Source organism: Drosophila miranda (genome assembly GCF_003369915.1).
Source record: "Drosophila miranda strain MSH22 chromosome Y unlocalized genomic scaffold, D.miranda_PacBio2.1 Contig_Y2_pilon, whole genome shotgun sequence".
Classification (NCBI taxonomy): Eukaryota; Metazoa; Arthropoda; class Insecta; order Diptera; family Drosophilidae; genus Drosophila; species Drosophila miranda.
The window spans coordinates 23167221-23181011 of NW_022881614.1; the positions used below are offsets into that span (position 1 = coordinate 23167221).

A 13791-nucleotide genomic window follows, 5' to 3' on the forward strand; every position below is an offset into this window, starting at 1 on the left:
AGAGCGACATTGGAGCCTCCACCAATTGAAACAAACCAAATGCAAAGTCGTCTCTCCCACAACAAATGGAACGGGAAACAGGTTTCCACCTCGGAAAGTGAGACTCAGAGCCAGGCCAAAGCAAAGACTCTGACTCTGGCTGGAGAGGGGCTCCAATTCAAAGGTAAGAGCCAAAGCCATAGCCGGAGCCAGAGAGGGAGAGAGAGTTAGAGAGAGACAGAACAAACGAACGAACGAATATTAAATAAAGTTTGCTTCATTCGATTCAAAAGAACTTGCCGCTCTGTCTCTTGCTCTGGGAGATCGACTTCGCCTGGCCACTGCCACTGCCACTTGCCTCTGACTCCGACTCCCGACTCCCGACGCTGTCTCTGCCTCGTTCCGCTTTGCTGAGCAGCTGCCACTCTCTGGTCGCTCCGGCTCTGGGCCAAGACTGCGCGAAAGGTTTTGCTCGTGCGCTTTTAGCTTTTCGCTTTTTGGCCTTATGCATCGATACCGACTGAGGCATAGACAGAGGCACCGACCCGACATCCACATCCACATCCACATCGAAATCGCAGCGGGTTCACCTCTGAGAGAGCGTCGGGCAGTGGCAGAGTTTAGTTGGTTTGCGGTTCGTCATCAGCGTGGTTCATGTGGCTCTAGCTTTAGCTCTGTCTCAAGCTCCGTTTCCATTGACATCGGCATCGCAATCGCAATCTCGGTCCACGGCTCCGTCTCCGGTTATAATCATAAATATATCTACATACAGCCTGGCCTGGCCGCTGGCTCTATACCAGAGATCGGTGCGAGTATATAGGCCCAGTTTTGTTGTAGTGCTGTGCATTTTCCCAAGAGTGCGATTGTATCTGTATTTTTCGGTTTGTGAAATGCTGAAGCCCTTGATTTTAAGCAACAGATACGCTCATTAGTCGCGTCCCCTCAGAAGCTTGCGATCTGAAACGCGTTTGTCAGGCCAAATCTTGGCTATGACCTCCGTGTGAGCTCCGAAAGTTGTGTACCGATTCGCGAGTGCCCAGAGTGCGAAAATGTCCAAGCCATTAGCCGATCGCAGCAGTGAGAAATCTTAGACCAAATGTGGGTTAGGGTCTGAACCAGAAACACAACCAAATCCGACAGCGAAAAGACACAGAATTCACACAGACGGACAGAGGCAGACAGACAGACCCTGTGACTGCCATCAGTGGCGACAACAACGTATGAGTAGATTTATGGTTGGAACTGTAACTGGGCTAAATGCTTGGCCCAGCAACTGCCATCGTGCCACCAGCCAACGTACAACCCACCGACGACTAAGGGAAAAAACTAACGGAATAATGCAACATTAAGCAAAATGCTGCTGGCCCTGCAACAGCAAAGACCCCTACAACACCAACACTTACAGCAAGAGAAACATCAACCTGCCACCGCCTGCGCCACCACCACCGCCGACATCATTGTCGCTACCGTCAACATCACCCACACCAACAACAGTGACTCCACCAACAATTCCAACAACAATAGTAGCTCAAACAACAATTCCATCGTTTTCTTCAACAACACGAAGATTTTCTTCAATAACATAGACTCCCACAACAACAACTGCAACAAAAACCACAGCAATATTAGCAACAACAACAGAACCAACAACTTTTACAACAATTGCAACTATAACAACAACAACAACAACATCACCGTTACCACGAGCGCCGTAGCATTCACCGTAGTCGCAACGGACACCGTCGCCGTCTCTGTTGCCTTATAAAAATGGAACCCTCATATGATCACGAACATCCACATCATCTGCTAACAAATTACAAGTAATATTTACATTTTTCCCATGCTAAAGTTTTTTTCTCGCTATTTAATTATATCCAACCGAAGCGAAGATACATATCTGCAAGATAATAACCATAATGAAAAATGGAAAGAGTGCGCCTGTGGTGGTGAGGAAATTCTCTAGCTCTACGATAGTATGCATCTCTCTCTAAAAGATCGGCATATACATAGCATATGACAGGGGACTTTTTCAAGACTTGGTCGCTCACACAGATACAGATACAGAGGCACAGAAAGCGGGCACGACAGCCAAAGGCCGACGGGGATTTCATATGCTCAGAGGTACATGGTATATAGTGGCTATATATAGGGCCTGAGAAGTTGCTTAGATTCTCCTTAGCGGGGCCCCAGCACTTGCACTTGTGTCTGTACCCGCTTCTCGCTCCACTGTACGGGTTCTTCCTTCCTCTCCTCTCCGCCACGAATATGTAAATGGCTGGACGAGAATAACTTAAGAACGTCTTCGGACGGGGCTCGAAATTGGTCAAGTGGAAAGTAAACCAAGAGACCGACCGGGCTAAGTCCGAACGCGGGTGGATCGCCCTGGGAAAAAGTGTGTATGCAGAGGGCAAGTCCGCAAGAAGTTTTAATTTTTGTATATTTTGGGTCATGCGGCTTTGACCATTAAAAAGATTTAGCTGCGATCTACAGAGCTTGATAGCTACGCATGAGATTTTAATAGTTGTAGGTATATACATATGTATAGATAGATATATAGTATGTCTGTGCATATATGTACATACATATGTATGTGACTGACTGATTCCGCGGTTTCCGACGGGAAACTTTCGTCTACAAATTGGCTGAAATTATGAATGGAAATGAAGCCATGAAACGAAATTAAATACTGATGAAAACGATTTGATAAATCCCCACAAAATTCGAAAGACATTTGGGAACATCTAAGCGATGCCCCAAGTGATCTTGGGCGAAAGCTTGTCGCATATTTCGTCACATTGTTGGAATCTTCCTTTTGGAATTGGCCACAAATCAATTCGTATTCAAGCGAAGCGATGCCATTCAATTTGATCTCTTATGGCAGTCACATAAATCAAGCCAAGGCATCGATCTACCCAAACTCTGCTAACTCCAGACCCAATCTAAATAGTTTTCCACATAAAAAAAAAAAATAAAATCCAATGAGCCATAAACAACCAGCTGTGTATATGGATTTTCCATCAAGTTTGGCAATTAATTAAGTTTTCATTGGGACTTGGGCCTTGGCGGTGCGGAGGAAATCTCAAACTTTAACAAATTCGATCTGCGCCTATTAGTCTCCAATTAAAATAAGACTTCCTATTAGTTTCCAATCATAACACCGATTCCTGGAAAGTATACATACATATATGGAAATTGTGTGACGTCTTAGGTGAGATACTCGCAGACATAGTTGATACTGGCTCTTTTCTGGATTTCCCCATTCGAGACAGGAACTAAAACTATTCACTGACGTAAAGGCCATTCCAAATGGTTTTTTTCTGGAATCTCTCTCTAACTTTTCATGCATTTAAATCAAGTATCGACATGTGAATTGGCTAATAAGATTACACGAGAGCATCAGGAATGTTGGGGTGTACAGATTTAAGCAAATGAAATCTTCAAGTAAGTGGTTTATTGTCCCTATCCTATCTATGATAACATTCCTTCAGTATTTTTGTTAAGGACTTATTGTTTTTGGAAGAAAAAATTACAAATATATAATCTTAAAGGCGGAATGGACCAATCCATTTAATATTAAAACTATTCAACACTCGCGTTGTAAAAGGAAACTTTTAAAAGGATCTTCATGAGAACTTCTTAGTTTTTCGACCGCCTACTTTCGAAGACCAGATGGGATGTAAAACCAATGACCAATGTAATATCATTAAGAGGGTAACTGTAAGTATAATCTCTTCAAAAAACCCAAGAAGATCCGGTGTGGGACTCCCCAATGGCGAAACCCTTTTGCTACACGACTTACAGGTCTGTTCGCCACTAATTTTCGGACTGCTTAAGTAGAGATTCTCGATATGCAATTACTCTACTTATTCGTATATGCATGAACAAGTGGAATACACCTCCATTTCCAAGCCATCCATATAATTTAGGGCCGCTCAAGCTGCGAGGGAGTCTTAACCAAGTATCCGTGTATATGGTGTATCTGTGGGAGGTGTATGTGTGTTTGTGTGCGTGCTAAAATCCATTCAGTTTTTGTATCTTTTTTATGCTCTTAAAATCGCTTGTGTGAGAACTGGGTCTTCGCCGTTTCTTTAGCGGAGAGCCACGATGCAGGGGCACGGATCGGCCGACGACAGCAGCAATAAACGTCATTAGCCGAACGAATCCGAAGAGTGATGATGATGATGATGAACGCTTGCTTCATTAGTTTAATTATGTGGCATGGGGGGCCCTTATGTGTTGTATCCCCTATATGCTGTACACAGATATATGCGCCTCCATTTTCACTGTGCGTACAGATCCCATTCGTTGGGCAGCACAGGTAGCGCAGCGCGTACCTTCGAGCTGTTACACGTTCATTAAAGCTAAGATGGCGGCTCTTCGGGAACGGATGCTGGGGCTGTTTATGCTTATTGGTTGGTCAGCAGCATCTACATACAGATGACTGCACACACAGGCAGACACGCGCTACTATATGTGTATGTATTGCATGTAGCTGCTCCATGCATATGTATGTATGCGTAAATGGCCGATCGCCCGACAACTCATCGCTGGGGCAAGGGGCCTGGCAGTGGCCTGGCAGTGGCCTGGCACTCGCACTGGGCCTGCGACTGCGTCGTTAAGTTATTCAAGTACATCACACCTGGGCCGCTGCTGCAGTCACAGCCAGACCCAGAGCCAGACACAGCAGCAGACGCAGCCGCAGCTTCAACTGGAACTGAAACTGGCTGAAACGAAACTGGTATCTGGCCTCTTCTGTAAGCCACAGAAATCTGTTGGCTGTTAGCTGTTGCTGTTGGGAACAAATGTATTCGGTCCGGGGCGCCTGCATTTGCAGCTGCAGGCAGCCAATAGACTGCAAATGGAGCAAATGGAGAGCCGAGGCAGATGCCTCTTGTGCAGGCTTGCTGGCCACACCCACCTCCGACTCCACTCCGTTTCTGCCTCTGAATGCGGCCGAAAACCAAAATGGCTTTTATTACCTTGTCGCACCGCTTACAACGCGACCAATGCGATCGCTGGCGAGGCGCCAAATGATTTGCCAAAGTTACCATAGATCCAGGATATGGGTTTCCGGGGGGATGAGCTATCCGATGGTTGTTGATAATTGTAGTTGGAACGGACTTGTACATTCTTTAGTTAGTTTTATGCAAATACTTGATTAATAACCAGATAGATAGAAAGAACACCTGCTTCGAAGGTGCTTTGTCTCGATATAGTTTTAGTCGATGTATAATGTATAATGAAATGGAAAGACAACTCTCTAAATCAAGTGATCCCATGATCATTCAACTGAAAGGGTGTATGACAGCTTTTGAGCTCAGCTTGTTTGCTTTCCCCCTGCTCTTCCGCTATCCAAATTATGTAGAGAGAAAACCCGAGACAAATCTGTCCAATTGTTGTCAAGACCCTGAATACTCGCCATTTTCATTCCCTCGGGTCGCAGGACTAGACAAAGTTAATGACAGCTTTTCCCTCGCAGTCCGACATGACCGTGGGACTGTCTTAATTACTGTCCCATTTGCAGGAATCCCTGTGATGTCAATCCCAGAATGTTTTTCTAAAATTAGCCAGGAATATGGAAAATATAGATTAAGGAGAATGCTGACCGGGTGACGCTCTTTGTTTCTGACAATTGTCCTCCATCCATGATCTGCTATTTGTATTTATTTTTGTATCTGTGTGTGGTGGAGCACATGGGAAAGGGGGAAAGGTAGGGGCTTCTGAAAAGGCTGTCTTGAGCAGCGCGGCAGAGCGTCCCATGAATCACAATATGCTAAAGCGCCTGACACTCTCCAGATCAATAGGGCTTCGGCTTCAGCTCTGGTTGCGGCCTCCAGTACGGCTCCTGAATGGAGTGGAGCTTCGAGGCTTGTTAAAGGGAGGAGTTGCCCACTTTTGTGGCAGCCAGGGAGGGCATCGGCCGCTTCCTCCCCCTGTTCAGACTCCGGTTGCAGCCACCAGAGAAGTCGCTCTTGTCGTAAACAAAACGTTCCACAGTCCCCAACTTGGCGCTGGACATCGAGTACTTGGACAACGGACAGGGGACACTGGACAGCGGACAACGGACAACGGACAGGGTACTGGGGCAAGTAGAAGGGGCAGCGACAGACAGAGCCCGGACAGAGCGGCTGGCCGCAATGTGGAATATGTGGCATTTTGCAAAGATGTTGACATTTTGCGCGCATAAAAATGCCAACTTACTGGCCACTGTATGTGTCCTATTTTAAAATCAGGGCCATGGCTAAGCAGTCCTCCAGCAGGCTTGTGGCATGGGGCAGAGCAGAGCAGAGTCTTAAGCTGAAGCAGCGGCTAAGCCGCATCTGCAGGAGCTTGGAGCTTGGTAGCTTCGTGGATCGTGAGCGCGCTTAGGATAAAGCCAGACTCAGAAACTGAGACTGCGGCCAGAACCGAAACGAAACGAAGCCGACCAGACAGTCGACAGTTTTGGACAGGTTGGACAGCGGGCCGACAGTCGGACAGTCGGATGGACGGACGGTAGGGCCTGGACGATATAATTTTGTGTGCCCCTTTGCAACGGCGGATCGGCGTATCGGCGGCGGCGAAGTATTTAGCAGCCGCAGCCGCGGCAGCCGCAACCGAATATCAAAAACGTAACGACGTCACCGAAAACCCTCAATAAATTATCGAGACTTCATCCCGTGGCTGGACTTGGAGTCGGGTCTGCTAAGGAGGGAGGGTCGCAAGGGTATGGGTTGGGTACAGACTTGGCTAACAAAAAATTTGCAACTTTGTCGGCATTGTCAATGGACTGCGCGGCTGTTGCTTTTGCTGCTGTTCCTGCTGTTGCTGCTGCATCGAAGAAAGTCCACGGAACTAGAGCGTCTAGTTGTGGCACAGACAGAGTCGAGAGTCCATAACCATGGCATGGCTAACAATTAGGCCCAGAGGTTGTAGGTAGGCAAAAGAAGCAGCAGCCTGGCTCTGAGCTCTGAGCCCTGGCTCTGGCTCTCTGGATGGGACTACCGCTTTGGGGCACACAATAGACCAAAAGTGTAGTGGGCAGCAATAAATTCAAACGGTAACAAATCGAGGAAGGAAGGGACGAACGAACGCATATACTGAAACCGAAACAGATCCCAAAGGAGCGACCGGAATCGGGGATCGGAATCGAGATCGGGAGCTTTGGCAATATTTAAACTTGTCTTCGGATCTGCTCTCCATGCTCGCGCTCCGCCTGAATTCTTGGAAGGCGAATTACTTTGAAATGAGTCGATATGTCGCAACTTTTAAAAGTTATGCATAAAGGCCCAAGAACCTGGTCTGGTCCAGGCCGTGGGCCACAGCCACAGCCTCATTCCAAGTCGCAGTCGCAGTTCCAGCTTCTGCCAGCCCATGAGCTCCAGCTTCTTTGCTTACTCGGGGCGGCCTCCTTTGATAATACAATAATTGGGCACGCGCCCAATTTACATTTATGTCAGCTGACATTAAGGAGCGCATCGCAGCAGCAAGGGATCCATGCCGATCCAGGGCCCTGCCCCTGCCAGACTCGAGTCCGAGTCCGAGTTCCAGTTCTAGTTCTGTGTGTGTCTCTCTGGTGTCTGATAAATGCAAAGTTCCTCAGAGCTTCCCTGCCCTTTGTGTTTGTATCGCCCTGTGCGTGCCAGCAACGCGAAAATTGTCATCGTATTTAGCAGCCCTTTTAAATATCATTATAGGGAACATTGCGACGGCCCTGTTTGCCGGCGGTACGTAATTTCCTGCAGTAGCCCCTGGGGACAGGGATTAACAATGATCATGAATGCGATATACAGAGTGCGGACGCGCCTTGTTTGAAGGGATTACTCCATCATAGTCGGGATTGGGTGCGTTCTTTGATTCGTCTAGATATTTGTAAATTTGGTGGATTCTTCATTGGGCTTAACCTTTCACTGTTCTATAGAATAGTTCAAAGCACTGCTCTTCATACAGAAATCATGCAGAGGAAGCTGTCTTTCAGATAGATGACAACCCTAGTCACCTACGAGTGAAATTATTGTTTTTTTTTGGATACAGTGCATAGATAAAGATGTCAGTTTTACAGACATATCAGAGTCGTTATTAGTCATAGTTTGAGGAATACCAAGAGATTTGGTCCACATCAGTCTTCGAATATATATGATAGCCCATTCTGTAAAAACTTTATTTAGGCCCTCTTTCCCTTTAAGAGAGTACCCATACCTCCCACCAATCTATCAACCATATCATTTCCCCAACTATTTTGCAGCTTTAAAAAATATCCACACATCTCGCGTACATCGACGGGCAGCGACTATCCGGAGCATGGAGGCTACTTGACGACGGATGGCCGCCTGATGCACGATGGTGCGGGCGAGGCGGGCCTCTACCATGTGCGCCAGGGCAGTGAACACTCCTCGCCCAGCCTGCACTCCCCAGCCATACAGAGCTCCGGCTACGAGAACGAGCACTCGCTGAACGAGGCGGTTCTCTCGGTGCACAGCCACTCCCCGATGCCGATGGTGTCGAGTGCGTATGTGGGCGGAGGTGGAGGCAGTGCGTCCGGGTCGCTGATCAGCAGCAACATACCGCTGCTGGGTGGCGGTGGATGCTCCTCGGTGCTGAACAAGTTTCTGTCGTATCCACATCCCGGGATGGTGAGTGGGGGCTCCATGGAGGAGTGCGCTTCGCATTCGCCTATCGAGCCCGCGTCCATGTGGAGCTACGACTACAAGGGCGATCTGTGCGCCCCCAAATGTGGCTATCTGGAGAGGCACAAGACCATGGCCGCCGATCTGAAGTACAGGCCCGGCGCAAACCAGTCAAAAAGTGCCAAAGAGTCGCGCATCCGCCGGCCGATGAACGCGTTCATGGTTTGGGCCAAGATCGAGCGCAAGAAGCTGGCCGACGAGAATCCCGACCTGCATAACGCAGACCTCAGCAAGATGTTGGGTGAGCGTCTAATCATTCCCTGAATCCATAGCTTAAGCTCGTCCAAAATGTCAGCTATGAGGGATCTGTAATCTCTTCTCCTCATCTCGTTCCAGGCAAGAAATGGCGCTCATTGACGCCGCAGGACCGCAGGCCGTATGTTGAGGAGGCGGAGCGCCTGCGCGTGATCCACATGACGGAGCATCCGAACTACAAGTACAGGCCGAGGCGCCGCAAGCAGTCGAAGCTGCGCTCCATGCAGCCGGGAGGCAAGGATCAGGCAGAGAACTCACGTGCCGCCGGGGCAGGAGGGGGCAAGGCAAGACCGAAGCTTTCCACGCCGCCGCTGACGACGGCCACCGCCTCCTCCAGCTATACCACGCCCACCGACGAGAGCAGGTGCTCCTCCACGCCCCAGAATCCCAACCAGAACGAGAATCAGTACGAGCAGCCGCTGAAGCCCACGTATTCTCCGAGCCCCGTGGACTGCTACAGCAATGCGAACAGCACTGAGCAGATCGAGTCGCTCGCCGCCAATTGCCCACCCGCCCTGCTCTCAGAGTCCTCGCCCACGGGAGGCGTTGGGAGCTACGACAGCTCCCTGCTGCTCAAGAAGCTAACAAAGCCGCCGACCAGTCGAGCGGCCAAGGCGCGTCAGGATAAACTCTCCAAGGCGGAGGAAAAAAGCAAGGCGCAGGCACAGGCACAGCAGGGACTGTACGCCGCCTCCTCTCCGCTGGCCCCCACTTCGGTGGCGGTGGTGGCCGCCCGAGGCATGTACGTAACGTGCAACAATCGCGGGCTGCTCGATCATGGGCACTCCGTGAAGGGGACCTTTTATCCGCCAGTGTCCGCATCAGAGGACGAGGGCTCGATGCGTGGCAGCGTTGGGGGAGTCTTACAGCAGCACTGTAACTTGGCGACATCCACAGCTACGTCCTCTGCCTCCTCTGTGACTGTCTCCGCCAGCGAGATGAGCGGCTACACCGTGTCCATGTCGGACAACTGCAGCAACCTGCTGGGCGCCAACGAATATCTTTCCAATCCCCATCCCCATTCGAATCCCAGCGCCAATGCCTACGGTATGCAGTACGAGGATTTTCTCCGCTATCAGAGCAACGACCTGGATTACAGCTCCGCCGAGCAACACAAGGACAACGCCTCGGACGGATCCGCGTCGCAGAAGTGCCTCAAGTACCCGGACACAAATCAGAACTACGACGACTACGAGGCGGAGGCGTACAACAATGCAATGCTGTTGTCGGCCCATGGATCCGGCGGAGCGAGCTACTACACCCAGCTTCCGTACGCCCCCACCGGCCTGGCGGCCTTCCCGCTGCAGCTGGCGGTGCCCTTCCAGCAGACGGCGCCCGGTCCCTATGGAACGCAAGCCATGCAGAGCAGCTACCTCCACTACGGTAACTATGGGGGATACGAGGGCATGGCCCAGTCCCAGACGCAGACACATCAGCAGCAGCAGGTTCCACACCAGACACCACCTGCTCCTTCTGTCTCAGCGCCTCCTGCTCAGACAGTGACCTCGAATCCAGCAGCCATGCAACAGCACCCCCATCATCATCACTTTGGCCCTGGACCGGGGGCATGGTTGGAGTGGGAGTCGGGGAGATGGTCTTCGAGCAACAGCAGCGGAAGGACGACGAGATTAGCAACATCCTGGCCGGAGTGCGCAAGACCTGCTACAGCAACTGATTCAGGATCGGCATACTATACATATGTACATATGTAATTTTTGGTAACTAGAGATTAGTGAGTGGTTTAGGTTTTCCTGTCCCTTTTTGAACCCCACCCCCATATAGATTATCCAAACAACATAAATTGTACAATGTTTAGAAGTTTTATAAAGCGAAGATGAATAAAGTATAGTCGAAGTAATCGAATCGCACATCGAAGAAAAGTAGAAAGTACGCGCCACGTGCTATAGAAGTACAGTCAAATTAATCGAATCCAATCAAATCGAATCGCATCTCATATCGATGTCAATGTGAAGGTGGAACACATCTTTGGGTCCACATAGTCGTGTGGAACGTGCCTGAACCTGACAGCCAACCGATATATACTGCGAACAGGAGTCTGCGCAGTGGGCGCCATCATCATCAGATTGGAGTGTAAAATTTTCTTTTCTCATTCACTACACAAACGAAATTCTTACGTTACATAAAATTTTAAACACACTTTTCCACGGATTTCCGCAATAGTTTTCGGCCTTTTCAGTTGGATTTGGACGACTTCGAGTCCCAGGATCGAGATTGAGTGAGCAGGATGTGCAAGTATCTGAAAACTGCATGATAAACGTGCTGCTCCATTCACCAGGGCGCCAAGTAGACGAAATCAATCATCCAAAATCTGAGACAAAATTCAGCTTTATTTCTAGATTGCGGTTTTCCGTAGTGTAATTCGTAGTCGAGCTATTCGTGTCACCCATTGCGGATGAGCTAGAACTCACTCCGCACTCCGATTGCAGCATTATTTCGCAGACATATCCATAGGCAAAATCGATAAGCCTCAGGTCGAACGCTTTTCTTGACACCACCGCGGCCGCCGCCATCTGTCTCCACTCACCATCCCACCACCATCTGCTCTGTGTAAACTCGTAGCCCATCGCCAGCATTCACCATGTCATTCATAGCCAAATTGAAAGCCACGCCACTGCCACCGCTGAAGAACATACTGAACGTGGCCGTGCAAACGGCCCGACAGCAAATTCCAGAGCGCAAGGAGTACGAGCAGCCCGGCAGCAGCCAACAGAGGCCCCATCAGCCACACCAAAACTTCGCCAACGGCCACGGCCAGGCTATGGACACGGGCATGGACGGCGGTGACCAGACCACGGAGATGAGCTCGAATCCATTCCGGAATACGGGCAACTGGTCAAACGAAGGCGATGCCGAAGGCGAGGGCGACTACAAGAACGAGTACCAGAGCACAACCTTCAACGAGTACGACGGGAGATACCAGCAGACGGACGGCTTCAGGTGCGTACCTATGAAATCAGTTTCCTTTCCCGCAGCTGTGCCTAATCCCAATCCTTACTCCGATCGCTTTGCAGGCAAGGAAGCATCGCCTCAGAGGGCAGCTCGTTTGTCTGCGAGGGAGAAGGTGGCGGCGGCTGCAAGATCGACGAATATCAGGCGGCATGGAACGTGACCAACGCTATCCAAGGCATGTTCATCGTATCGTTGCCCTTCGCCGTGCTCCACGGCGGCTACTGGGCCATCATTGCCATGGTGGGCATTGCACACATCTGCTGCTACACGGGAAAGGTGCTTGTGCAGTGCCTCTATGAGCCGGACCCCACCACCGGCCAGATGGTGCGAGTGCGCGACAGCTACGTGGCCATTGCCAAGGTATGTTTCGGGCCCAAACTGGGGGCCAGGGCCGTCAGCATCGCCCAGCTGATCGAGCTCCTGATGACCTGCATCCTCTATGTGGTGGTCTGCGGTGACCTGCTGGCGGGCACCTATCCGACGGGCTCGTTCGACTCCCGATCTTGGATGCTGTTTGTGGGCATCTTCTTACTGCCGATGGGCTTCCTCAAGTCCCTGAAGATGGTCTCGACCCTGTCCTTTTGGTGCACCATGTCCCACATCGTGATAAACGCGGTGATCCTCGGCTACTGCCTGCTGCAGATCGGCGACTGGGGCTGGTCGAAGGTGCGCTTCAGCATCGACATGGAGAACTTCCCCATCTCGCTGGGCGTGATCGTCTTCTCCTACACCTCCCAGATTTTCCTGCCCACGCTCGAGGGCAACATGACGGACCGCTCCAAGTTCAACTGGATGCTCGATTGGTCGCATATCGCGGCGGCCGTGTTCAAGGCCGGGTTTGGGTACATCTGCTTTCTGACCTTCCAGAACGACACGCAGCAGGTGATTACCAACAACTTGCACTCGCAGGGCTTCAAGGGTATGGTGAACTTCTTCCTGGTAATCAAGGCCATCCTCAGCTACCCCTTGCCATACTACGCCGCCTGCGAGTTGCTCGAGCGGAACTTCTTCCGCGGCCAGCCGAAGACCAAGCTCCCCACCATCTGGAACCTCGACGGAGAGCTGAAAGTCTGGGGTCTGGGCTTCCGTGTGGCCGTCATCGTATCGACCATCCTGGTGGCCATCTTCATTCCCCACTTCTCTATCCTGATGGGCTTCATTGGCAGCTTCACGGGCACCATGCTCAGCTTCATCTGGCCCTGCTATTTCCACATCAAGATTAAGGGTCACCTGCTCGACCAGAAGGAATTAGCTAAAGACTACCTCATCATTGCCCTAGGCGTGCTCTTCGGCGTTATCGGCATCTACGATTCGGGTAATGCCATGATAAATGCATTCGAGATCGGTCTTCCGTTCTAAGTTGTATCCACTATTTACACATCCACCAATCGAAGTAGATCTAGGCTTATTGGTCCTCTCGGGCATGGCATGTCTTCCAGTTGCTACGGCATCATCTGGCTGTGCCCAAAGGTGTTCCAAAATCCTAGATCTGTTCATCAAAAAAACTCGAAACGAAAAAAATAATAATAGTCTATAAGAAACGAAGCGAAACGCAAGTCTTCCAAACAAGCGAACAAATGTCTTCCAAACACGTATAATAATGATTTATCATATATGATGAAGTAAAGGATAAGTGAATCGATTGATATATAATTAAATATATACACATACGAAAAGAGAAATATTTATTGTACTAACGCGCATTATAAAATATAGAAAAATTTAAGAAATTTAATAATAAACTGTACACCATTATACAGATACGGATCTAAATGTTATAGATAGAAACCATTGTGAAGATTTTTTTAACGTTTAAATATACAGTTACCTATACACACTAGTCCTAAAAACGACACTAGCCTATTTTAAACTCTCAATAAAGACGTCATCTCTCAAGTTGATCCAAAACAAATTGAAACAG

General features: G+C 49.7%; 1 protein-coding gene and 1 pseudogene across 1 annotated transcript; both read left to right on the forward strand.

Annotated features, from left to right (window-relative positions):
• Positions 1 to 1718: 1718 nt before the first annotated feature.
• On the forward strand, positions 1719 to 10769 carry LOC117185803 (annotated as a pseudogene).
• Positions 10770 to 11025: 256 nt separating this feature from the next.
• On the forward strand, positions 11026 to 13771 carry LOC117192673 (vesicular inhibitory amino acid transporter-like). Its single transcript, XM_033397395.1, has 2 exons — positions 11026 to 11858; positions 11933 to 13771. Exons 1-2 carry the CDS (start codon positions 11500 to 11502, stop codon positions 13227 to 13229), a joined length of 1656 nt encoding a protein of 551 aa, XP_033253286.1. The 5' UTR covers positions 11026 to 11499; the 3' UTR covers positions 13230 to 13771.
• Positions 13772 to 13791: the final 20 nt, after the last annotated feature.

Bases quoted from the DNA above. Each gene is read 5' to 3' on its own strand.
- LOC117192673 (XM_033397395.1), top strand. From the start codon at position 11,500: ATGTCATTCATAGCCAAATTGAAAGCCACGCCACTGCCACCGCTGAAG. The intron at 11,859-11,932 runs GTGCGTACCTAT...ATCGCTTTGCAG, and splicing joins CAGCAGACGGACGGCTTCAG to GCAAGGAAGCATCGCCTCAG.